Source organism: Rhamphochromis sp. 'chilingali', assembly GCF_963969265.1.
Source record: "Rhamphochromis sp. 'chilingali' genome assembly, chromosome: 9".
Lineage (NCBI taxonomy): Eukaryota > Metazoa > Chordata > Actinopteri > Cichliformes > Cichlidae > Rhamphochromis > Rhamphochromis sp. 'chilingali'.
The window spans coordinates 33612760-33638701 of record NC_137936.1 but is presented as its reverse complement, the minus strand read 5'-3'; the positions used below and the strand labels follow the sequence as shown (position 1 = coordinate 33638701).

Here is a 25942-nt window from a genome sequence, read left to right as displayed (position 1 = left end):
AATGAAATTTGCTGTTTACATGATTCAAATTAATGATATCCTAACCTGAGCAATAATGGTTAACCATTCATTCACTTTTCAAAAAAGTGAATAAATGGTTTTATAGGTAGCTAAAAGTATGGCAGTTGAAACCACAAGCTAAATATGCATTTATTTACCGTCTGTGTCTGAAGTGGTTCACATCTGGTACTACTGACAAACTGGAAGTTAGCAAAAACAAGCTAGCTATAGCTTTGAGATTGAAATGAGACCGACAAAAAGGGCTAAACCTGCATTTTCTCCAGTAGCCACTTGAGGCTGGTTCCAAAAGTGTTTAAGCCTCCATAGACTCCCATATTAAAATGTCCATCTTTAGAGCACTTTAGTAAGCTTTACAGTCTGTTACAGAAATGCTCTTGGACTCTGGGGATCGTTTCCCTCTCCATGGCAACTCTGCTGAAGGTGCATTAGGGGTGTGGCCACTGGGTATCTGAAAAAGGCAAAAATACAGAGTTATTTTTAAAAACAAGCATTTTCCCACATTTATTCATTCACGCTAAATTTTGTGCTGAAGTCGACACGAGAATACAGAGATGCCAAGCACTGTCAAAATATACTGTCTGTCATAAATGTCAGAAGCCTAAAAACAATAAGTTGGTCCAGTTGGGTGATAGAGGTGTACACCTTTGAGGCAGCAAGACGTCATTTTCATTTTCCTTGTCCGAAGTACACATTTTAAAATGTCTGAGTTTCTGAAAAACTTCACCCTGGCTGGATCTCACACAGCAGGGTGATAAAGTAATGGGTTAAATAAGTATTCCTCCAGGAATGCTGGGGTGCAGGCAAATGTGTTCTTTACTGATTTCTTTGGAATATGATAATGGTCATATATTTAATATAGTCATGTACTTTTTAAGTGTGCTGCCAGTGGTTCACCTGATTTTACAGACTTTGGTCACAAGGTGGCAAAAGTGTGGAAGAATGCAGTTATTCCACCATGTGCTTCTTGATCTGTTTTATGTTTTTAAGTTGGGCTTGTGGTTGCTTTTGTACCAGGCTGGAGATGCATGAAGGACAGTGATGGTAGTCCTGTGTAAAGTAGTTGCTGTTGGTGTTAATGACCAGTATTTGCTGAGCAGGCTGGAAAATTCTTTGTGGCTTTGGTGCATTTTTTATGTAATTATCTGGCCATATTATGTCTTGCTGTGTGGTTCAAGGTCCAAGAAGTCTGGGCTTTATTTTTGGTCGATTGCATTCTAGCATTTCATTTGTCGCATTATGGAACTTTATATTGTAAGATAAAGACCCAATGAATACAGCATATTAACTTTAGCTGATCCCTTAGAACTCCAACCTCTCCCCTAAATAGGTTCACTTCCGGCTCAAAACCCCCGAAGTGAACGATGCCAGGATTCTAGCGCTTTAACTTTAAAAAGCCGAATTCAAAATCAGGTTTCTTTATAGTGGCTACTACATCTTTCTTTTATATACAGTTTATGTACGTTGAAAATAGTATAGAGATAAAATACAAATGAATATATCTGAACATACAGGGTTTACATCAGATAAAAAAAAAAAAAAATCTAATACTGTAAGCCCACTGGCCTAAATATTCCAGAAACTGCAGCACACTGAACCAATGATCATCACATGCTCATGGTGCTGCATACTGACAACTTTATGAAGAAGTTAATGAGTCATAACAAGTAGTGTGACACACAATTTTGTAATCCTAAGATAGCACACACACCAGCACACACCCTTATCAAAACACATTTGAAATATAATTTATTGCACATTTAAAGATCAACATAAAGTGGCACAATACCTATTTCAATCTTGTTACATTGGAACAAAAAAGAAAGAAAGACAAAAGAAGTCCTTACAAAATGCTCACACCTTCTGTTTATGATCATAGTTTGTTTTTAGAACAAAATGGCCATAAAGTTGCAGGAATTTCAGACTGAAACTGCATAGATTTATTTTAAAAAAAAAAAAAAAAAAAAAAAAAAAAAAAAAAGACTGAGACACTTATTAAATATAGCACAGAAAATCCAATCAGACCTTGGCATTACTCATACTTGTCATGGGCCCACTGACATTGTCCCAATGACTTGCAGGCAGTTCAGAGTGTCAAAACAAATTGGGATTTACCCTTTCTAAAAGAGGAACATACTATTAATATGTTCATGGAAAGATATACATAAATATCTCAAGCCCAATTCTGAATTGTCTTTTGCAGAAACAGAGGCTTCAAATAGAACATGGCTAAAAATAAAAAAGAAGAAACATTCCTTAAGCCCCATGTACAGTAGCATCTTATTAATATTTTGGGAGCAGGCGTGTCACTGTAAAAACCTCAGCATGGAGGTGCAATGAAAGAAACTATACAAAAACAAATTACATGATAGTCACAGTCATTTGTTTAAGATACTATTTACATCTTTGACCTCATTTATCATGTCAAACCATCGCATCACAACCCAACTTCCCGTTTTTTGTGGTTTCAGAATATTAGTCATCATTAACTGTCACTGGATCATATTTTCATGATATTCATTTTATTGCTGTATGCCTCCTAGTTTGATAAGCGGCATTGTTGTTTTTGTTGGCAACAACCTCCAACTTTACACTTGCTGTTCTATTGGCTACTTTATGAAACAAATCACTGCAAAATGTGTGACATCCAACATAACCCTGCCATTTAGTGGCATACATGGTACAGCTACAGTATGTACAATATGACAGTGAGAACTGGCTGCAGTGGTTGAGATGTAAAAAAAAAAAAGAAAAAGAAAAATAGTTTCAGAAGTCTGTATATGATCTCCGGGCCTGACCTGAACATGAAGTAAACAGACACATGTTGATGTAAAGTATAGCATAAATACAAACCCAGCCAATGTTCAAGAGAAGAATGGCACCAAAAAAAAAAACAAAAAAAAAAAAAACAAAAAAAAAAAAACATGCTAACTGGCTTCATAAATCAGCTTTTATATTTAAGTCATAAACACAGTTTTATTGGGGTTACCTGATCAGAGTTTTACAGTTTCATTAGGGCTGCCTGGTTGCATATTTCATAGGGACGACACATGTGAGGTAAATGAAAACCTGTCTTGTTGAGCAGTTTGTTTTTACTTGCTAGCATGGAGTTTACTGGGGAGTTTTAATTTCAGAAAAATCATAGTATGTTTAAAAAAAAAAAAAAAAAAAAAAAAAAAAAAACCACAACAACAAGGAAGCCCCATTGATAATAAAACAGTATATACATGGATAGCAGTAAAGAAATGTGATTTGTTTGGCACAGGCCCAAAGAGGCTTTTCCCATCCTGACTTTGATATTTACCAGTAGTAGCATCATCAACCTCTTAGTAGTTCACATAAATGATGGAACTTTTCCCCTCACTTATGGTTCAGAGATATTCACTGAAGGTGGCCTTTAGTGCCACGGCGACAGTGCTTATTTCAATGCAACTTTCCAGTTAAATTAAGTCAATCAAAACAAGCACTCAGACACTATCTGCATCAAAGACATTTTTAATCAAGGTTGGTTCCAGCAGGCTGTTTATTATGTATGTCAAGAAATACAGCTAGAAAAGGACAGGGTGATGATTAAACAAGAGAGAGCCCTCAATTGTTAATTTAAGTTACCTAATTTAAGTGTTACAGAACCTGCCTGTTGAGTACATTTACCCTGGCACTACCATTATGGCTATTTTAATAGCCTGTCTATTGAAAGTCACAGAAAAATCCACAAAATAAAGTGTTGTCAGATACTTTTGTCTGCCACAAAAACAAAACCTGAAACCACAGGACGAGTACTGTCCAAGTAAACATAAAAATAAAGATGCAAAGTTGAGTTCCAGAGCTGAGTTATTTGGAGACACTTTGAAGAAGCAGCACTTGAGAAAACTGGAGAGAAATGCTGAAAGTCAGACAGAAATAGAGGAAGAGGGGAAGAAATGAGATAAAGGATTTCAAGAGAGACAGACTTTCCTTTGGCACCTGAGCCACAGGGGCAGTGCTCTTCTGTGGGCGGAAAAGGTACCAGACGATGGTGTAGAGACGCAACAAAAGAGGGAAAGAGGGAGGTTTCACTAAACAGCTCATGCCTGATTGAAATATCCTCCCTCTTACTCTCTTCGACAGGAGCTTTATCTTTTCTCCTCTTGCCCTTTCTGTAGATCCTGATTTGATTCCTCCCACATCGGTCGCATCTCTCCAAAACATTTACCCGCAAGTTTAGTCAATCGATTCAATCAGAGCCACAGTCAGTCCAGCAAGAGTTTGCCTTCTACAGCTCAACCTCTTTACTGCAAGAGAACTTAAGTAAACAGTGAGTTCTTGCAGAAAGGAGGTTCTTCAGGTTCTTCTGTAGAAGTTCCGTTATGGCACATGAGGGGACTTCTGCCGGTTTCTATTTCGGTTTTACTTCCACAGATGAATCTCAAATTCCTCACAACTGAGTTTCACAGGCTCAGATCCTTAAACAGGAGCTCCTCTGAGGTCAGTTAGTGCAGATCATTCTGTGCTGAGGCCCTTTCCCCTTCTCACCAGGTTCAATTCGATATACGGTTCTATAGGTTCTCCCCAGGCTGATACTGGGGTTCTGTGGAGGTGAAGTAGTCCTCTAGGAAGCCCTGCAGGTACTCAAATGTAGGCCTCTCTTCTGGATCCTTCCTCCAGCAGGAAAGCATGAGCTCATGCAAGGAGCTTGGGCACTCTGCTGGACAAGGCATCCTGTAGCCACGCTCCACTTGGTCAAGCACTTCTCGGTTAACCATACCTGTCAAGAAAAACAGTAAGTTAGATTTTTGGACAGAAATCCTTTTGTGGTATGGCTCTGATCCAGGACCTTCCCAGCCTGCAGGGGTGGGAAGCTGGTTCAGGCTGGGATGGCAGCAGAAACATCCTGATCAGTGAGCAGAGCAGATATCAATGACAACAGCTGATCAAGTCAGATGTAGCAAGAAAAGGAGAAGATTTGCAGATGTGCAGCAATTGTGGGTATGCTAAAACACCTTATATGGTGCAACTTATGTGATTTGCCTATTGGATGTGTAGAAAGGTATCAGCTAGTTTTGGTCAATTCTGTCTCACAGCACAAGATGTTTATCAAATATTGAATTATTTTAAATCATACAACGCGATTTATTTTTTTATTTGAATAAGAAACTGAAATTATTATGTGGGTTTATCCTGTCAGGTGGAGCTTTTACCTGGATAGGGAACTCTGCCTTTAGTTGCCAGCTCTGTGAGCAGCACACCAAAGGACCAGACATCTGACTTAATGGTGAAACGACCATACAGAGCTGCCTCCGGTGCTGTCCATTTGATTGGGAACTTGGCTCCTAAGAAAACATTATGAAACTCAGTGTGGCATGTTATAAACACTTTAGGACATCTTATTCTTATAAGTCACTTTTTCTTCTGTAACCAAACTTCTCTCTCTCTGATTTGAGTGTAAATATTTTAAGTAGGAAGAGGAGACTTACCCTGTCTTGCAGTGTACTCATTGTCTTCAATGAGTCTTGCCAGACCAAAGTCAGCCACCTTGCACACGAGGCTGTCTCCTACCAGGATGTTTGCAGCACGCAGGTCCCTGTGGACATAGTTCATCCTCTCCACGTAGGCCATGCCTGCTGCAATCTGGAAGGAGAGAGGACGAGAAATTTAAATTTCCATGTAGTACACCTTTTAGTATTGAATTCTTGGTGGTTAGATGATGCACTTAAGCACACTGATCTTTTGTAGTTTTACCTGAGCAGCCATGTCTACCAGCTGAGGCAGACGAAGCAGCTTTCCAGCTTCGCCTTTAAGAAAGTCCAGTAAGCTGCCTGTGAACACAAACCCAATATTATTTAATTTACGAAAACCTAAGCTGATAATATGTCAAATGTAAACATCCCTTTCCCCCTTTTTTGAACAAGAATTAGTAAAGAGGATTATGAATTTGTCCGAGTATCAAGCAGGTCTGAGAACCATCTCTTGACACAGTCTGCTGTCATGCGCTACCTTGGCTCATATACTCTGTTACAATATAAATGGGCTCCTCAGACACAACGGCGTACAGCTGGACCAGCTTTTCGTGCCGCAGCTTCTTCATGACCTGTGCTTCTTGAAGGAAGGCCTCTGGAGACATGGTGCCGGGCTTTAGAGTCTTAATGGCTACTCGTGTTGTACCGTTCCACGTACCTGTCAGAAGCCAGACAAAAAGACATTGCTTCTACAGTAAACTGCTGTCCTTACTCCTCTTAGTCCACCTACTCTCCAAATATAAAAGGTTTCCTAGTTTTAACAAGAAAGAGTAAATGATGCTCATGTTGCATCATAAAAGTTTAACCCATCTGCTAAGGTATGTTAGGGATTCTTACCCATCCAGACTTCTCCAAAGCAGCCCTGTCCCAGTTTGACGTCAAGGCGGAGAGACTCTCTGGGGATCTCCCAGGCATCCCTAGCCAGTCCCTGCGTCTGAGGTTTGGTCACTGGACAAACATCTGTTAGAGCGTGGCACAGTCCATCAGAGTGCTCTAAATGAGGAAAGGTTAAGAGTTACCATCAATGCAGTTGACATTTCCTAACTTTTGGTGACTACATGCACCCGAGTACTTACTGCGATAGTGGAAGACTAGCTGCTGTAGGCTGGTGAACTGGGTGCGTGAAGTGATGTAGAAACCTCCGCTATCCAGTTTCCTGATTTTGTAATGTTTAACATTAGCGCCTTTGGTGTTATCATAATCCAGCACTGACAGGCAATACGCCCCTGTGAGCAAGACAAAAACAGACAGAGACAGGTTAGAACAATAAAACCACATTGCTCCTGGCCCGTCTGGCAGCTGCTCTCTGGAGTTTCCTAGCAGCTGCGCTTTGGCTATTTAAGACCCTGCTGGTTGGATTAATGGCCAAATAACTAAGCCTTTGTCCTTATCCACTGCCCACCACTACAGAAAGTTTCATTAACCTTGTTTTGTCCAACAGTTTTTCACAAAACTACATTTCACAAGAATAATGATGACAAAATAGCCGATTAGGTAAAAACAAACAAAATGCAAATAACTTAGAAATGTGACAGGACTCAAACTTGATGCGATTTAAAAAAGGACTGAACTCACTTAGCAAACCTAAGCTTTACAGTGAGACATGAAAGAAAATGAAAAAAATCAATTGTGTTCGATCTGGAGTTTCACTGACTGACCTATTCTCTCATTAGAAAGAAACTCTAGAGCAGGAAAGACAGACTTCCCCAAGTGCATCAAGCAAATGTACCAAATCATTACCACCACTATAGTACTACTCAAGTACCTTCACTTCCAGATTTAAAACTAAACATGTAAAACTGAATTATCCTTTATTCATATTCTGAAAGCTAAAGAGCCTTTACATGATTACAACTACTACAGCATTTAGCCACTTCACACCATTTCTTCTTAGGTATGTGACATGAGAGAGACAAAAACCTGTCAAGAGCTCAGAGGAAAGGTTTCTTTAACAGGGTCACAATGTGAGTGCTTGTAGCCTGAACCTTGAATGATAAGATTCATCTTTTTCAACATGCAAGAGGCATGTTCATGCTCATCTCTGTCTCACTGCGAGCCTCACATTTGATATCTTATACAGAACACACCCAGAGGCCATGGCATCTTCTGCCAACAGCTCCTCCTATTCTCCCAAATCCTCCCCTTTTTCCTACAAGTGTTCACAGTTCTCCCCTCTTCTCAGTGTGTGTGTGTGTGGTGGGAGAACATGGACCTATAGCCGGGGGAAAATCCAGCAACCTTCTAAGATGACCTAGTTCTGGCAGAGTGATTCACCCCTATCCATTCACAAGCCCAACCCATTCCAATCTTTTCCTTTTACTTCCTCCAAAACAGCCCCCTAAAGAGTCAGTTTACGTCACAGGGACCAGATCTGAGTGCAGACTTTCAGCGAAAGATGCAAAACTCTGCCACAAGCCCAGAGAACAAAGACACAGCGCCGCAGGCCAGTGTGAAAGTTAACAAATGACTTAATTAGCAGGTTCTACCTCTTTCAAATTGAGTCCCTGAAGATCTACTTATTTCAAAGCACATCTGCTACTCTGTGTAAGCCTCCAGGGAGGCAGAAAAAGTGTCATCGCTTTATTATTTTGCCCACCTCACACATTTTTAATGTGTGAAAAATTAAGAAATCTTGGGGTTTTATTAAACATGTTTTACAGAGACAGTTTTACTAGATAATCATGGAGTGTAAGGAAACAACTGAAAAACTGATCATTTCACAATTTCATTACGCCAACAACTAATTCTTGTTTTAATTATCAACTTATCAGCAGTTTTTGCCACCTCAACTAATTGCTTAGTGTGCGAAATGTTTAAAGGGGGGAAAACATGAGCCCATACATTTGTTGTGCTTGCACTGTCCCACACCAAAATGAAAACGGCACATTAAAGCATTTAAAAAAAGCTGAAAAAAAGAGAGCATCTGCATTTTACTTAAACAATGAAACCACTTTAGCATAAAAATAGTTTTCAGTGGAAATCTTTTTAATGTCTTCGAATCCCTGCTGTCAAAATGTCAAATCTCATAGTGTATGTATGATATAATTTTTATTTATTTATACTTGGGAGGCCTAAACACAGTTACAATACATTTTAGAAGAATCATGTTGATCCACGTTTTGCACATGTCATCAGCCTGAAAAAACGAAAATACGCCTGCCAAAAGCCTGTTGGTCAAATAAAGAAATGCCACTTTGTGCAGGTCGAACACTGCTGCTAGATAGTTTTAATGTGAGAAAAAAAAAAGCACTCAGGCTGATTTAATGCATCATTACGCGACTGCAGACAGGCAGAAGAGCTAATTGTTCTTGATAATGGTTCATGATAATGACTGTAGTCTCTGAAGTGATGCAAATGTCTGCTCTCTCACCTTTAGTAGTCTCGCTCTCCCTCACCAAGAAAGTTCCTCGTCTGTTCTGAGGGTTGAGAAGGAGCCTCTCCGAGTCACGTCGAGTGATCTTCCCAAAATACCACCTGCCAAAGTGGGCCACAGAGAGCGAGATCAGTGACGAGCTACTACTGAGCAGCTGGAGCAGGAATGCAGAGCTACGTTTGGATTATATGTATGAACTGTATGTCAGTACTCTTTATTTGTAAACATGGCCTTATCATGCATGGATCATTAAAATGCGTGCAGAGCACAACTACATGCAGGTTCTGCACTGAAAACCAGCTTTAGATGTAAATAAACTGCAGGGTAAATCGCATGAGGAGAACATAGAGTGGATAATGTACTCTTCTGCTTGGATGGAGTCGGATGGAGCCACATAGTTGCTGGGGATATAACCGCTCTCTCCAGTTGTCAGGGAGCGAGCGAGCCACCAATCCCCTTCTCTGTGAGGGAAAGAGAGAGACAGAGAGATGAAGAGAGAGTGAGAGTCAATCACGAACAAAACTGAACAAGGCAATTAGAGATATTTAAAGTTTATTCAAAATCAGCACCATATTTCATTGATGAGGAACAACTTCTACCTTGTCTTTTGCTCAAAGACCCAAGAATATAAGAAGCTAAAAAATTTGATTTAATGATTTAAACTGAGGGAAACTGCACATGTATTGGGGACCAGTTTGAGCTTTAGTTTGTAGGAAAGACCGTGCATTCATTTATCAATGGCTTTGGACTTATGGGATTTGTTGCCAATGAGAAAAAACTGAACATTACTGGATTTATCCCTGAAATATTCCAGTAACTTTGAAACAGTGCCCTCTGATATGATCCATCCAGTTAAACTTCCACATCATTTGACTGAAAACCATAGTGCCATTTACACTGCAAAAGTGAAACTTAAAAAACCTCATCCCGCAAAGTTGATAGGATGGAGTTAAGAAAAAAAAAAAAAAAATTGGTAAGATGGAAAATAAATGCAGGCAACCTTTTATTCCACTTGTCCCATCTTAGATTCAACTTTAGCTCTATGTAGAAACATGCAATATGTTTTATATAGGAGATATAGAATTAGTCCATCTCTATTTACCACTTCACGATGAAGCAAATGCAAGGATCGCAGGGACGGTGAAGAAAAGGTTGCATGAGGGTTTTTTTTTATTGCATTAAATATTACTGACCTGAAGCTGTACTTTTTCCTAGGAGAAACCATGAAGCATGAGAAAGAAAGAGGGAGAGATAACAGACACAGCAGACACATCAAAATGCAGCAAGGAGACACGGCAAGGCACGCAGCACGGCACAGACAGATAGCAGACGAGCTGCATAAGCTGTGGGATTACACAGTGGGCTGATTTAACTTTGATTTTCCATTTCAATGTGGGATTCTAATACTATAGGAGAGTATGAATATATTTCATTTATCTTCCATAAATGTCCAGTTTAGGCCTTAGAAATACAGCCTGGCTAAACTCATCTAACTACTAAGCACTGCTTTGTAATGCTTCATTATGTATTTATTCTACTTTTCAGCCCAATTATGTAGTGCCAGGCTCTCAATAAATACCAGCAGAGCAGACTTATAGTAGGAAGTTATAGAAAGAGCTCATAGGAAAACAAAAAATTGTTGTGATTGTAAACACCTGCAAGAGAGTTATGTTGCAGATGTTTAGCTTAGAAACAGCAGCTTGAAAAAACTCGCAAAAATTACCCCCCCCCCAAAAAAACCCCCCAAAAAACAACGTAATTTCACTTGAACCTGTTTTGTTTTGTCCTGTTTCTATCTATATCTCGGTACAAAATGCTCCCTCTGAAGTCTCTTAAAAGATTATGATGATCACAGTTGCCCATGAGGAACAGAATGCATTAGCGCAGAGCTGTTCTGCTCACTTTTAGTAAACAGATGGGAAGGATCGACAGTTACCAGATCTGACTATCACCGCGTGTTCATTCATGTCCACATATGTGCGCGTCACAGATCACGTGTGCACCAAGAAATCTGTTCATTCACATCTCTGTGACTGTGTGGCATCACTACTAGAGTTACAGTGGGATGACTCTTGATTCTTACGTGTTGTTGACAATCTGCAGCCGGTCCCCTTTCCTAAAGGTCAGATCAGATGCTGTTCGTGACTCATAATCATACAAAGCCACAAATGTAGTGACGCCTCCTGAAAGAGACCACGGAGAAACAGAAACGTTCATTTGGGGAACAATACAGACACTGAAATAAAGACATTTAGCACACAAAAGGGTATTTCCACTTAAGATCAATGACACTGGTTTAACAGAGCTGGGAAATTTATTTTTTAGGTACAATTTGGTTTCCCAGGGATCTAAAAACAAGGTAAACTTAAAAGCACACCACTGTTCTGCATTTAATTTAGCAAAGATTCCCTCATCTTGTCTCAAGCCCAAACCCTCTCAGGCTGTCGCCAGTCAGTTTTTCAATTAAATTTGAAGAAGAAAATCATCAGTTAAAAACCAGTGGAATAATAAAAATATTATTCTAATAATAATAATAATAACATATATATAATGAATAACGTGTGTGATTTTTAGCACTGTGACCTAGCCCTTGAATTTTCAGCTTTTCAGGGTTGGATGTTAAGGTATTCTACTGCTGCTCTGAAAATGTATCTAATGAAAAATATTGACATTCAGACAGCATCTGTCTGACCGCCCTTGAAGGACAAAGGTATGATATTAATGGGGTTCTATGTAGCTTTATTTAATGAACTTGAGACCTAAACTGGGGAATTCTTCAGCCGATCATTGATTGGCTCATTAGGTGCGCAGCAGTAGGTTGCAACCAGCAGAACTGTTCTTCATATACCAGCAGGCCTTTGCTCTCTGGATGGAGCAACATTAACCCAGCCATCTGGCTGGTTTAGGCACATTACAGTTTAAATATATCCAGTAAATAAAATATGGACAGCGTGACATGTGGTGCTTCAAAGATGAAAAGAAGTTTTTAAGTCTGGCTCTTAGATAGTGAGAAAAAAAAAAAAAAGATGCTTTTAAATATTTTTCTGTGTAAATGCGACTCATTATGAATCAGATTTTGCTTCTTCCCCCCCCCATCCACTTTGGGACTTTTGTGATCTCAAACTGAAAGCAAGTCCGTAGGCTGACAGAGACATCAAAGTTCTCGTCAGATTTATTGAATCCGTTTCACGACCACATTCACACAGGCAGTTAGCTCGTGTTGGCATAAAGACTGGAACCAAGAGAAACAACAAAATCTGCCTTTAAAAGCACTTCTAAAAGCTCACTAATTATACAGGAGGTTACTGTTTGTTCCCACTCAGTTCTTTCATATCAGGGTACGATGTGTTTCTGTTTCCTGCTGCATTTACTTTATTTAAATGTGGGACTAAAGCTTCACAGTAGTTTTACTTTACACTTTCCAGAGTCATCTTTCTAATTCTACTCTAATGTTTTATATGTTTATACAATCAAAAAAAGGTGACTTTTTAAAAAAAATCTTGTCTTTTCATGGCTTGTTGTTAAGAGGCGCTACATAAATAAACTTGTCCACTTTGCCCCAACTAACCCATTATGATAATGTTTTTCCTACCTGACAGAGGTCCTCTATGAGGTGATGTGACAGTTCCCGTGTGGTCCACTCCTCCGAAGAGAGCCAGCTCGGGAGTATTTGTTGGGGCGTGCTGGTGCTGCCCTTGATGCCCCCGCCTGCCTGTTCCGACGGCAGGGCTCCTGTTGGGTGTTTGGGTCTGCTGGGCGGGTCCCAGGTGGTGGAAGTGCCCGCTGTCGGAGCCTGTGCCTATGGTACCATCCAGGCTCATGGAGCGCTGGCCCGGCTCCTTGGGCTTGCTCTTGCCCGCCCCCATGTGCAGACCTGGGACCAGAGCCAATGATGAGTAAGCAGCACTTTAAGGTCCGAAGTGGCTTTGCTACTGCTTCTGTTAATCAATAAAAGTCAAATACATGCCATCACTGTATACTGTAGACCATGTACACTGCTATAAAAAAAACAAAAAAACAAAACAAAACCCTACAGTATCCCAATTCAGTAAGTGTTTATTTAGTTTTTTTTTTTTTTTTTGCATTTGCAATTTCATCCAACATCTCTGCCATCATATCTGCCAGTCCTAGCAGCAAAATTTGACTCAGAGGCAGGCATATGAATGAGGATATTCTTATTAATATTTAAATGCAGTTTGACCCACAAGCATCCTAATGCTTTAACCCTTAATTATTGATGCCATTTCAGTAGACATTTAATACAGTGTTATTTTTAAATACAGTGTTCATTTTCTTAATTGTTTACTAAATCTGACCATTTCAGTGTGACTGTACAAATGTACATTTTAAAGATGACGATTAAAAGAAAAATGAAGTTCACTCAGGAAAAGGAAGCGACCCCATTTCAGTTTCTAGCCATTCACTCTCCTACAAGAAAAACTCTTGCTTCTAGCATCGCATTCATTTTAGCTCTCCTGGTCTGCTGTTGAGTATCCTTGGAGCTGCTCCAGGTTCAGTTAAAACCGTTTAGCATGCAAATACTCCACGAAGAGGGCACATAAAAACACGCATAGATTCAAGGTCGTTCCTGTCTGATTCAATCTGTTTTGAATCAATAAGCATTTACGTGGAAAACAAAGCTTCAAACAAAGGAGCTGTGGGCCGTACTGAAGCCGTGTGTTAATGCTGCTGAGTTGACAAGGACACAAACAGTTTCATCTCCAACAGGTAATTATACTGCTGCTTTTCCTTCACATCCTCATGTCAAATACATTTATTACAGCCCGATAAATGCAACAAGTCAAGAGTGCGCCTTCATCCCGAGTGCAGACAAAGACAAACATGCTCAGACAGTCAAGTGCACCCACAGAAAGTTAGAGTGCCTTGTTCACACACCAAGACCAATCCTCCCCTCCAGGCATAGCGGCGTGAGTCACTGCGAGACCGACTATTTCAAGCCAGCTGAAACAGAGACAGTCACACACACATGAAACAGTCTTGTTCCTTTGGAACCGAGACAGAGTGTGTGCGTTTCTGTGCATTAGCAGCTGTTCCTTGGTCTCTGGGAAACTAAGCTCAGTCGCACACTAACACCCAAACACAGTTGTGTCTCATATCCTTTTTCCAGCAACCCGTGTATCCTTATGAATGTTTCCAACACACTTGTGTTAGTCTGACAGACAGGACAGAGTTTTATTAAAAGGGAAAGAGGAAGGAACCGGCAGCGGCTGTAAAAAGAACGCGTAGGTGGTTGTTGTATACTGCAACGCAGACAGCTGAGGCTTAGTGGGTGTTTTAAGTGTGATGTGTGACTATAACTTAATTACACAGGTACGGGAATCCTCAAAGACATCCAAGGCTCCCACTGTGAAGCTGTGTTGGCGTGTAAGCTACAATGCGTGTGTGAACGTACACGAGCGATTTCAAACACGAGCGCAGTCGTGCAAGCTTCGCTTCAGCCCCTGCCAGGATGTAATTTGGTGCAGTGGAGGGGTTAATGTATCCCATGGTGCAACACTGAGTCATACTGAGACAAGCTCATAGGGCTTCAGACAAAGATGGACAGGGAAGTGGGAATTGTGTTAATCAATTTAAAGAGCTATTTTAGACATTGGCAATCAACATTATGGCCAGTTGCACTGACCGCCTCTAATGATCAACATCCGCCTCAACGGAAAAAAAAAAGAAGAAAAAAAGGTAAAGATAAGATACATGTAAAGTGGGCCCTTACCACACGGGGAAACTTTTCATTTTGTCCTCTGTTACTTCGATATGCTACTAGGGGATTCCCTAGAGGATTGAGCCATCAACTTCCCAACTGGTGAATGACCAGTTCTGCCTCCTTAGACACAGCTGCCCCTAGTCAAACTACATCTGTGTGACTGGAAATTTATGAAAACTTCATAACATCCATATTGTTATGTACACCTGTTCATCAACGCAAATATCAGCCAGTCACATGCTAGAAACTCATTATTCATTTAGCCATGTAGGCATGGTCAAGACAACGTGTTCAAACTGATCATCGAAATGGAAAATAGCATGGCTGTTTGTGTCACATGGACTAATCTGAGTATTTCAGAAACTGCTAATCTACTGAGATTTTCTCATAGTATGGTTAATGGTCTGAAAGAGAGAAACTATGCAGTGAGTGGAAATTCTCTGGGTGAAAGTGCTTAGTTGATGTCAAATGCCAGTGGATAATGGCCCGGCTGCTTTGAGCTAATTGGTAGGCAACAGTAACTCAAATAATGACTCGTTACAAAGGTATTTGGAAGAACCTCTCTGAAGCCACAAGACGTCAAATCTTGAAGCAGATGGGCTATAGCAGCAGAAGACCACACTGCAAGCACCACCTTTCAGTTAAGAGCAGAAAGCTGAGGCTACAATTTGCACAGGCTTGCAAAAATTCCAAAAACGGTCTGATGAGCCTCCATTTCTGCCGTGACAATCGGCTGGTAGGGTCAGAATTTGTCAAGCACGGATCCACTCTGCCGTCTATCATAGTACACCTTTCTTGTCCCTCACTCGTTACCCGTTATTGTGGTCTATTGCTGATTCCACAGAGGAAAGACATTTTGATCTCAAGGAAATCAGTAATGCCATATGACATGTACCCATGTGTGTCACACATGCCAAATTTACATTTCACCACTTCAACTTTATTAGTATATGCACCACAGTGAATTTGGAGACTGCACAGATATCTCCCTGGTGGTAAATTCAGCAGGGTAAGCACTCGGCAGAGGAGTTCAAGCCAACTCTGATTCGCTCATTCTGGCTTTGATAGCCTCAAATGGATTTGGAAGACGTACTAATCATTAGGATCAATCTCAGACTGATGAGGAGAAGTAATGATTCTCACACACAGGTTTAATGTGAGCTGCAGTGTCCAGCACTTAGTTTAGTACTTCGCAGAGCAGCGTACAAACCACAGCGCCCTCGGAAGCCTCAAAGCCGGCGTGTTTGTGTAAACAACAGAAGTAGCTCTGTAGCAGAGCCTTGTGCCTTTTCCTAATATGGTGTTGCAACGGCCTAATATCAAGTGGTAACATGTGACCACATTAGCATAGGGGTATAAAATGAAAGACTATGGATTGGTGAGAATGGAATTAGACATTGTAGAGTCTTGCAAAAGAAAAGAGTAAGTAAGATCTGGAAAATATGTGAGAGATGAGGTGAAGTTGAGTTGGCAGTTTTAGATGAAGCAGACTGCACTACACACCTCGACTGCAACAAGAACAGGCACCTGAGCAGCAGGAGGGCAGGGTGGGAGGAAGGAATAGAGGAGAGAGAGAGGGAGGAAGATGGAGCAGGAGAGCTCCATTTTCATGGTTTTCCAGGACTAGAGATGCAGACTGAAAATTTCTTGGACTATTTTCCAACTTGCAGATCAATGGAAAAAACAAGGAAATGGCTGACGCTACACAAGCAGATTACTGACCCCAGTGTTTATGAGGACGCCAGATACAATTACAGACCATTACATATTGCACTTTGTCTCATGGAAGATAATATCTTGTAGTGGATCAGTTGATGTGACCTACTTCACAGACAGGAGTGTAACAGTTATCAAGGTTTACTCTATATACCTCTACTTTTGGCCCAAACATTCAGTTCATACTTCAGTTTTTCTCTTTGATGAGATGAACAACAAAAACAATAAAAAAAAAAAAAAATACCACAGGAATATCCTCCAATATTCTGATATAATTCAGTCATTATCTGACTGAGCTTTAAGCATCGCATTAAACTTGCCAGTACAGGAAGGTGGAAGTGCAGCATGATATTGTGAACGTTTTTGTCATGAATCTTGGTTTCTGCGGTTAACACTGTCAACAGAAAGAAGATCCTGGGTCTTTCTGTGTGGACTCTGCATATTCTTCCTGTTTCCATGCGAGTTCTCTATGGAGACATGCATGGAGTTTGATTAACTGATGAATCTAGGTGCGAGTATGAATGGTTTCTGGTCTCTCTGTTAACCCTGCAACAGATTGGTGACCCGTCCGGGGTGTACCTCTCCTTATGCTCCTGGCCCCATCACAACTGGTGTTAATTACATTTTTAGACAAGTTCATGACAGGCTCAGCAGATTGGCACAGAAGTGAAGACGTGCAAACCTGATCTGTGGGTTATGGGTCATGACCAAATCAGAAGAAAAGCGGTCAATCTAGCAAGAAGGCAAAACAGAATCTCTTTCAAACAGAAACTCATGTTGCTTTGCGCCAAATAATCATAATAATAATATTAAAAATACTTTTCTTTAATTATTAAAGAAAGTTGGCTTCGAGCATGAATGGATAGTGTCTTCTCAAATTTGCAAACTTCTTAAAGCTGAGGTAAGCAGCTGGGATTTTTGTGGCACTCTTTCAGTATTTTTTTTTTTTTTTTAAAGGTTCCACATTTGTTACATAATATGTGGTTTAAATGTCAAGAGATAGAGTAAAGACATGCTGTAAGGTAAGCTCTGGATTGTTGGATTTCTCTATATTATATATAGGCCATATATAACCTCTTTAGCTCTCACTGTAAAGTCCACTGAGATACGTGTTGTTCTCAATGGAGACTATATAAATAAAGTTAAACGGAATTAACCGGTTCTTGATTTGCCTTGTATGGAGAGTGATTCTAAGGATTTGATACCCTATGAATCTAAACTTTCTGCTCATCAACAGGGAGCAAAAGCTGTGGAGAAAGCAGAAAAAAGTAAAGGAATAATAGCCAGCTGCCTAAATGGAATGCAGGATATAAAGTAGACAAGTCCTAACACCTTTCATGCTCTTCAACTGCATCGCATCAGGCCAATATTTGTTTCAATTTACATGTGCCCCAATATGACTTTTTATCATTTTCATATCCATCTTGAAAGACTACTGAATGATTCTGTGCATACTGAAAGACTTTATGCTGCACCCTGTCCATACTGATTCCAGTGTAAGTGACAAGGGGGTCAAAGTGCACAGTTATCCACAATGCCAGTCATACCTGACATTTCCTCGTGTGCACAGCAGGTCAAAGCTGGCCTTTATCAGTAAATATGTTCAGCTCTTCGATATTTTTGTAAGGGAAAAACATCTGTTTTCCCCAAAGAATGACTTGGTGGAATCCCAACTTCAACCTCATCCCTACAGAGCTGACATTTTCTGCAGTCAGCTGTGTTGCAGCTTTGCTTCCTCAACGCAGTTGGGATAGATTGCCATTGACATTGCTGCTGTGGATTAGCTTTTAATGAGAAAATACACCACTTTTGTTTGTCTCCAGGTAGCATCCATCTGTTAAACCTTTAAACTTGTTAATCTGTTAGTCCTACTGAAATTCTGCATTGTAATTCATTGTCTCACGGATATCTTAATCTACACACACTCAACAAAGCACACTTCTGTGCTGTTTTTCTGCAATTATTTTCAAGCCGAATCCCTAATTATGCAGCCTTTACAATCATTGTAGCCCCCACCCCACCCCCACTTTTTTTTTTACCACCCTTTGCCCGCATCTCAACAAGGAACCATTGTTTGAGAAAACAATGACAAAATTTAGTCCGAAAAAGACTGGAAGATATCCACTTCACCAGAATAATAATGCAGAAGCTGTAGATGAGCTTCAAGTAACCTTAATGCTTTCTTGCACAGAATAAAAACTGCACATGTTGTCTGTTACATCAACTTAAACTGAAATAGTAACATAACCATTAAATCTTTGATCATCCAATAACAATATTCTCTGGTGTACAGCATCTTTACCTATCTCTTCAGTAGACACAATCAAGTCCCTAAATGTTAAATAGCATAATTAGCCATAATGCAAAGGACCCATCCTAAGAATTTCTGACAAAATGACTGCTTTAAAGCACTACTTACAATTGAGGAGTGTTTTAGTGCAATCATTCTCATTTTTGTCATTCTTATTTTGCATAGGTTGCCAAAAAAAAAAAAACAACCAAAAAACGTTTGGAGTTCCATATTAACCTTCGTAATCCTTCATCTAAGGCTGAGCTCACAAGCTCAACATGTCTGGTCAGTCACATAAGCACATTTGGCCACGACAAACCTCACTGAGTCACAACAGACGGTAACAGTTGCCACTGTGCTGCAGAGAGGAAAGACAGCTCCAGCCAATGTTTCAGCTGAATGGGAAAATTACGGTTTGCCCTTGGGAGGGGAGAGGAGGGGAGGCGAGGGGGTGGTGGTGGTGGTGGGGGCGTAGTAATGATGGTTCCTCAAGATTAAAACGAGAGGAAATGTGCACATTAGTGTCGCTGTCTTATTCCCATATAGATGTTGCATGATGAACAATGCAGTCCACAGATACATGCGTAACGTACAGATCATCTATATATAGCAAAAGTCAGAGAGAGAAAAAGACAATGCAGTCGCATAACTATCGAGCCTTCTCCAATTTTAGTCCTGTAACTCCCCAAATCAGATTTTCTGTGTTTTTTTTCCTCCCATTTCTTTTTATGATTAAATCCCACAGACTTTGGAAAGTGAAAGTCTCTGTCTAGCTGTCTCAATTCATCTTCCCTCTTCCTTAGAAGCCAACATACTCAGCAAAGGCGAGGAAAAAAAGCAGTGGAGGAAGATAAGTGGAGAGGAGAGGGGCACTGTGGCACTCAGCTGATAAAACCCACTTCCGCCCATCTTTAACTAGTGGCTCTGGCAGCGAGCGATCCGGACTAAAAGGAACAGCTGCTGTAGCTGGATTAATTTTACAGGACATCAGTCGTTCAGTCTACAAATTTATATATCTTATTAATGACGCTGTGTCATTCTAGGTCATTTACACACAGCCTTTTTTTATTATTTACAGGATTTTAAAATAAAGTCGGGGTCTGCTTTTTGAATCTGTTCTCTTGAAAAAGTCATTTTACACACATACTGTTTCACAACAGCCTGTCTGATTGTTAACTGGCAGTCAGTTAATCAGTTTTAATGAACAACTGAACATTAAAGAAGCTTTCACTTCTGTCATTTATTTCTGGTTTTCTTTGTTATGAGAGTAAATTGATGTTTTGGACGGTTGACTGGACAAAACAAATGGTATTAAGACGATATCTAGGGTTGTTGCAACTTGTAAAAAAGTAGACCTACATCATTAAAAAAAAAATATTTTTGCAGGCCTATATCAAATTTCAATCTTTCACAGCCACATGAGGGGATTATGATGCATTTTCACCCACTTCCTGCACTCTTTTTGCTTGAAATGCACTTGTAAGAATTCAACAAGGTATTTAAATGTTCTTTCATAATTTGCTAACATAATGCTTGCATCTTCATCCAGTGATAACATCCAATACTGAGCATTCCCATGATTCAAGCCAAAAACCTGAATCCCCCGCCGTAAGGAAATAAGCTGGAGCTCGTCCAGAGCCCCCAAACCAACTCTAAATAGATTAACCACATAATTAAAACTCTATTTCCACGGGATTAAACGCCAGTTGTTGTGAGCAAAGCTGCTATCAAAGAAACACGGGGTGGGGTAGTAGCTGCCTACAGGATCAGCAGCTGTCAAAAATGATAATGTCTTTGCTATTAGAAAGAATCGTAAATTGAAATCAAAAACGTTCACTGTTCGTGTTTGCTAAACAGATGCCCACAAGGCTCGTAAACAGTGATTTGTGAATGGGAACCGGGACAAAAATAATAATAATGATGAAAAAGGGACAATGCTCCAGTGAGTGTCGTAGGCTTTGGCTCACATACAGCGCATATGCGGCCTGATGAACCAAAACAGGTGCTGCTACAGCTCCATTTTGAATTTCGATGGATTGTTGGCTTTATTTTCTGTGCGCAGCCGATTTGCTGCGTCTTCCCGAGTGTTCGTGATGATCGCCAAGACAAAAATGAGAGATTTGCACAAACGCTTTGCATTTTGCGGGGCGTAGTAAATCGTCAACAACCTAGCCCTGGCACAGACTGAGTGGCACTGGCCAAATGTGCGAGTGAATGGCCTGTGCAACAATGAAAATACAAGTCAGTGAAGAGGGGGGTAGCTTATCAATCCCTGTGTGAAACATCCGTGAGAGAAAAATGCGCAGCACACATTTTTTTTTAAGAAAAAAAAAGAAAAGCCGACATTGAATGCCGAAATAAATCTGCATTATCGCACTAAACTGCTACGAGCTCTAATTAACTTACCTTTGACGCGTCTTGAGATTTAGCCCAAAAATCAGAGACGCGCAGCGAGGAACCGTGTTAGATCCGAACGGCTGTCCTCATTAGAAAAATAATGGAATCGGATGGCCAGTTGCTGTGGAAACCCCGGGCCAGCCACGAATCCCATTTAGCGAATTTCGGCAAAATCACAGGAGGAGGAGGAGGAGGAGGTCATGACGGGGACTGCTTTCAGGAGTTGGGGGCACAGCTGCCGAGCGGCTGCGGTGGGCCGGGCAAACCTGTTCAGCTGGGAAGGGTCGGCGGCGCGGTAAATTGGTGCGACGAAGCAGGAGTGGTGTAGTGTGGAAAAGACATGCCTCGTGGGGGGGAAGGCACTAGATAATGCATCACCAACGAAACACGAGAGCGCAAATATGGGGAGGCTGGATTTTACGCAGTAACGTCGGGAGCATTCACCACGTCACCTTGCGTAACTCGACGCCGGCTGTTAAATTCGCCGCGGCGTTGACAGAAATACCCCCCCCCCCCCCCGTTTGGGTTTTCCTAATATCTTTTTATTAGTCACGACTGAAAACATTCTTATAATAAAGGTAATAAGACACTACGCGCGTGCCCTGTATGTTTACGTCTGTCGTTTGCTGAAAAGCTCCATTTAGCCGACTGGGAAAATTGGTTGCTAAGCGACACACACTTCCCTAATGGTAAGTTTTTGCTGGTGCAGTGATACCGGAACCCGGTCGGCGTTTAGCGGTGTTTATCATCCATCAGCTGATATCCTCTCCCACACTCCCGCATCAAGTTTCCAGTAGTTGAAGCGGAGAACTGAAACTACTTCAAGGAGAAGTAAAACGTACAATCCCAGTACTTTTTTCAATGACACAGTCAACTAACTTGAAGATATATTCAAGCAGAGGCACTATAATGTAGGCCCATGTCGCTCATAGAACCCTCGGAACTCTGCAATAGCTGATATTGGAAGTAGAATTCCCAAAAGCTTTTTAATTTCACTGGTAACTCTATACGTGCAATTCTTATGTCCCAGTAACCTTTGAAATGAAAATTAATTTAAAAATAACTGCCCAGATGCACATCAAGATGGCCAGAATTTGTCTGGAATACTTGGATTAAAATCAAGACTTTATACAAGACAGTTCATGTAAAATATGTGCAATACTACCGCTTTAATAAAATGCTAAATGGATCTAAACGAGGTAATAAACATCCCAACCAAATGGCTTTCTGAGGGCATCAACGATTAGCAAAAATCTGATCACTGTTTATCTCGGAATTTTGAATACATTTAAACATACAGTCGTTGTATTACAAATTTAGAGTGAAAACACAACCTAGTACTTTTGGACAATGTGAGACTTTGGTGTATCATCTATGGCATTATGATTTACTACACCAAACCACAGTTTTATAAGGTATGTGTTTTGTCATACAGAAGGCTGGGTCATGATGTCCTTCTCATTTCTTTACATGAAACTGAGGTTTGGCAATTACTGTAAACTGCTAAGGTGGATGGCTGCAGAACACATTTATTTCTTCCTTGTTATTAACACACAATTCAACCAATGATATTCAATTGTTACAAAAGAAAATGTATAACAAACACAACCAATGAAATACGGTGTGTAACTAAATAAACTGTTGGTAAGCACCATGATAATGAGCTGTTTTTGTAATGTGTTGAACAGGATGTAGTTGGTCCTTTTCTTGTGCCTCAAATTCAACACACCTCTTTAATTTTTTTTTAATTGTTTTAAATTAGTGCTTATACTTGTAATAACGAAATTCTTATAACGTTGGCAATGACCCAACACACACATTCTCAAGGTAATACACACACGCGCGCGCACAGACATGCACACAGATATTTATCGCTTCTTTTTGCTCTCTTTCTTTGGTTTCTGTCGAGGCTGAGGTGTTGGTCCTTTAGGTTTCTTTATCTGTTCAGCAGCCTTTACGTCAGTGGACTCGGCTTCCTCCTGCAGAGCAAACACAGAGCACCCTGAACAACCTCCAAAGGAACAGTCTTTTCATTTGTCCTTGGCACTCACTTAAGAATGGAAATATAGTGATAAAAGTCCAGCATTTTACAACCATAACTTTAATAAAATAATGCAAATATCCACAACAACATACTGCATAGAAGTAAAAGCAATGGACATTGTACAGTGCAGTGGCCAGTGGTCAGAATAGAAGAGATGGAGGCAGATCACCAGAGTGCCGAACCCTGGAGCAGCTGAAAGAAGGATGTAGCTCACAAGTTAGAGGCTATTTAGGTCACTTTACATACTGACAGCCAGTTGATTCATGTATAACTAGTAAATATAATGCTAATGTCATTTTATTCATCATTTTTCCCCCATGTTGAACTTGTCATAAAGAGTGCGTTTAATTTGACTTCTTATCCACATGGGGTAAGTATTATACATTTTCAATGCTGTTTATACAGTTTGCAGTTTTCCATCTCTACATTAAACTATTGCAGTATTAACAGACAGTTGAATGAAATTCCCAGACAAATACTGTACACAGCAGACAAAAGAAACTGACATTTTTCAGCACTTTTTATTTTCTGCCAGCCTAGTTTCTGTGAGTGTAATCTTTCCCATTGTTCTGGTGGGTAAAAAAGATGAAATGGCGACATACTGTGGAGAGTAATCAGTGCATCTGATAATGATGCCTGAAAATAGAGTAATTTGACAGTGGATTTAATTGCTTTTGTCTATAAATAATCTCTCCTGACAGTTGTTATTATGGAGATTGTGAAAGTAGCCCCGTCTTCACAGACTTTCTAAAACAAGAGACTCAGCACTACACTTGCTAAGTGGCGCCCAGTTTCTCTGCATTTCTTTTTAGATCAACTTCTAAATGTGACAGGCAAAATATAATAAAAATTTAATTATTTTACTTTCAGTATTCTAATGTTAACATTAGCTGTTCCATAGTATAACTACGTTAATGTGTTTAACTCATTGGAAACCATAATGTAATCAATTAAACTCTTCTGTGACATAACAAAAGACATATGATGGATCTGTGTGGTGTTACAGCACAGCCTCTATACCATATATCACTCTAAAGCAGAGTAAAATAGCCTAAAAAGTGTAAATTAGGTTGATGATTACACATTAATATCTCCTTAAAAATGGGAATAGAATAAGTTAACTGTGATGTAACAAATGCGCATGCAATTGTAGACATTTCCTAATGTATTTCTAATACACCTACAATTTTTACCCCCTCAAACTCATACTGTCATTCTAAGAATGAAGAAAAAAATAACATCGTGTGTAACAACCGAGAATAACAGTTGTTGGGTGCTCATGAAAGAGAAGAAAAACATCAGGATGGGCATATGGTGTACAGTGACAATTTGACTCAACTGTCTGCATTGTGCTTCAGTTCTATTGATTTGTGCATCCTTCTCTGTTTCACCTGAGCCCAGACTTATTCACATCCTTCCTGTGATGCTCAATGAAACCAACCTTACCCCAAGCTAAACCAGAGGGGAGGAGTATGCAGAGATCAATGGGTTACCGAGCTCTGTTAAATTTAATGTCAGAGTGTTCAGTGTGATGAAGATGGCTCTCTTTTAAGCTTGTTATAAACCATTGTCATGAGAATTTGCATGCATACAGTGTATGAATGTTTTTTTAATATTTGGTCCTACTGCTTTTACACTGAAGGAACTGCAGCTACTAAAACACAGATTAGAAAATCAATTTGTTCCTTTTGTTGGCTATTCATCACTAAAACAACCTACTCAGTCAGTAATTTTACTTTCACTTTGGCGACAAACTGAAATGAATTCACTGTCCCTTTTATTAAGTTGGAGGAGAGTCTTAGCCGTGCGTAGCATTTACTTGCACCAAAAGCCTCACAGCTGGATTGTGCAGCTGAAATAAACTGTAACAACAAAACCACACAGAACAGTAAAATAAACATAACTGGAGATGAAGCATACATTTATTTTGACCACAGAGAGTGCTTGATGATCACGATTTCAGAAATGTTGGGCTTTCATGTCAACAGAAAACCACAGTTACCAAAGCCGGTGGATAACTGCTCTAGTGATACTCAGATAACACAAAGAAAGCCTGACTATGCAGAACTTCCTTCACAGTACACCCCTCAGGATGGGCAAGCAAGCACACCTCTCTATAAGACCCACCTGTTCGTGGCCCTTGGATGAAGGGAAGATGACAGCCAGGATGCAAATAAGCTGAAAGATAGCACCGAGAAACAACCCATAGCGCAGTATGCTTTCTAGCAGGGTAGGCTCAGGGATCTCTGGAGTGGACAAGTCCAGTTCTGCAGACATGATGACCCTGCTCTGTTACGCTTCCCCCGGTGACCTGCCTGTGAAATCAACGTGAGCAACGGTAGAAGAAAGACATGTAAACCATTAAGTGACGACAGGGTGCATTAAAAAGAAAGAGAGAGAGAGATTATGTGTTGAGATGTTACTCTGCCTCATAGCGGCCACTTTTTAAACAGACTCTCTTAAAAATGTGAATGAAACAGACACTCTGCTCCACTGTACTCAAACGGACTAAAACATAAACGCATTTCATGCTTACTTTATATATTTACTTTATTGTGGATACGCCTAGCTACCACACACTCACAGCGTTACAATGTAGCGAAGCACTTTGGCAAGACAGTGTTCGAGAGCGGAAAGTGGGGGGGAAAAAGCTCACCAGTGATGGAAGTACTTGCCTCGTTTTACCGCTACAGGAATGCAAACACCAAAGTCAGTTCTTCTAACGTAAAAAAGCTAAAGTAGTTCACAAAGGGAGAGAAAATAAATCACTTGTCGGAAATGACATCATAAATCCGCCATCTCCTTCCGCTCCGATAGAGGATTGGCTTGAAAACAACACCCTCTAACGTTCGTGGAGAAGAGTTTTTATTTATTTTATTTTATTTTT

At 40.3% G+C, this 25942-nt stretch overlaps 2 protein-coding genes across 4 annotated transcripts; both read right to left on the bottom strand.

Moving 5' to 3' along the window:
* Positions 1-1976: 1976 nt before the first annotated feature.
* Positions 1977-21411, bottom strand: LOC308401938 (proto-oncogene tyrosine-protein kinase Src-like). 2 transcript variants are annotated; one of them, XM_080890410.1, is made up of 13 exons: positions 21021-21411; positions 12479-12824; positions 10970-11069; positions 10080-10097; positions 9249-9347; positions 8884-8987; positions 6590-6739; positions 6351-6506; positions 5992-6171; positions 5737-5813; positions 5472-5625; positions 5196-5327; positions 1977-4762 (listed from the first exon to the last, which is right to left on the bottom strand). In XM_080890410.1, exons 2-13 carry the CDS (start codon positions 12750-12752, stop codon positions 4554-4556), a joined length of 1653 nt encoding a protein of 550 aa, XP_080746536.1. In that variant the 5' UTR covers positions 12753-12824; positions 21021-21411; the 3' UTR covers positions 1977-4553. The 2 variants fall into 2 exon arrangements, with proteins under 2 accessions (XP_080746536.1, XP_080746537.1); XM_080890411.1 differs by lacking the exon at positions 10080-10097.
* Positions 21412-22524: 1113 nt separating this feature from the next.
* manbal (mannosidase beta like) lies at positions 22525-25863 on the bottom strand. 2 transcript variants are annotated; one of them, XM_080892091.1, is made up of 3 exons: positions 25727-25863; positions 25183-25366; positions 22525-22990 (listed from the first exon to the last, which is right to left on the bottom strand). In XM_080892091.1, exons 2-3 carry the CDS (start codon positions 25330-25332, stop codon positions 22880-22882), a joined length of 261 nt encoding a protein of 86 aa, XP_080748217.1. In that variant the 5' UTR covers positions 25333-25366; positions 25727-25863; the 3' UTR covers positions 22525-22879. The 2 variants fall into 2 exon arrangements, with proteins under 2 accessions (XP_080748217.1, XP_080748218.1); XM_080892092.1 differs by having other exon boundaries at positions 25183-25370; positions 25712-25856.
* Positions 25864-25942: the final 79 nt, after the last annotated feature.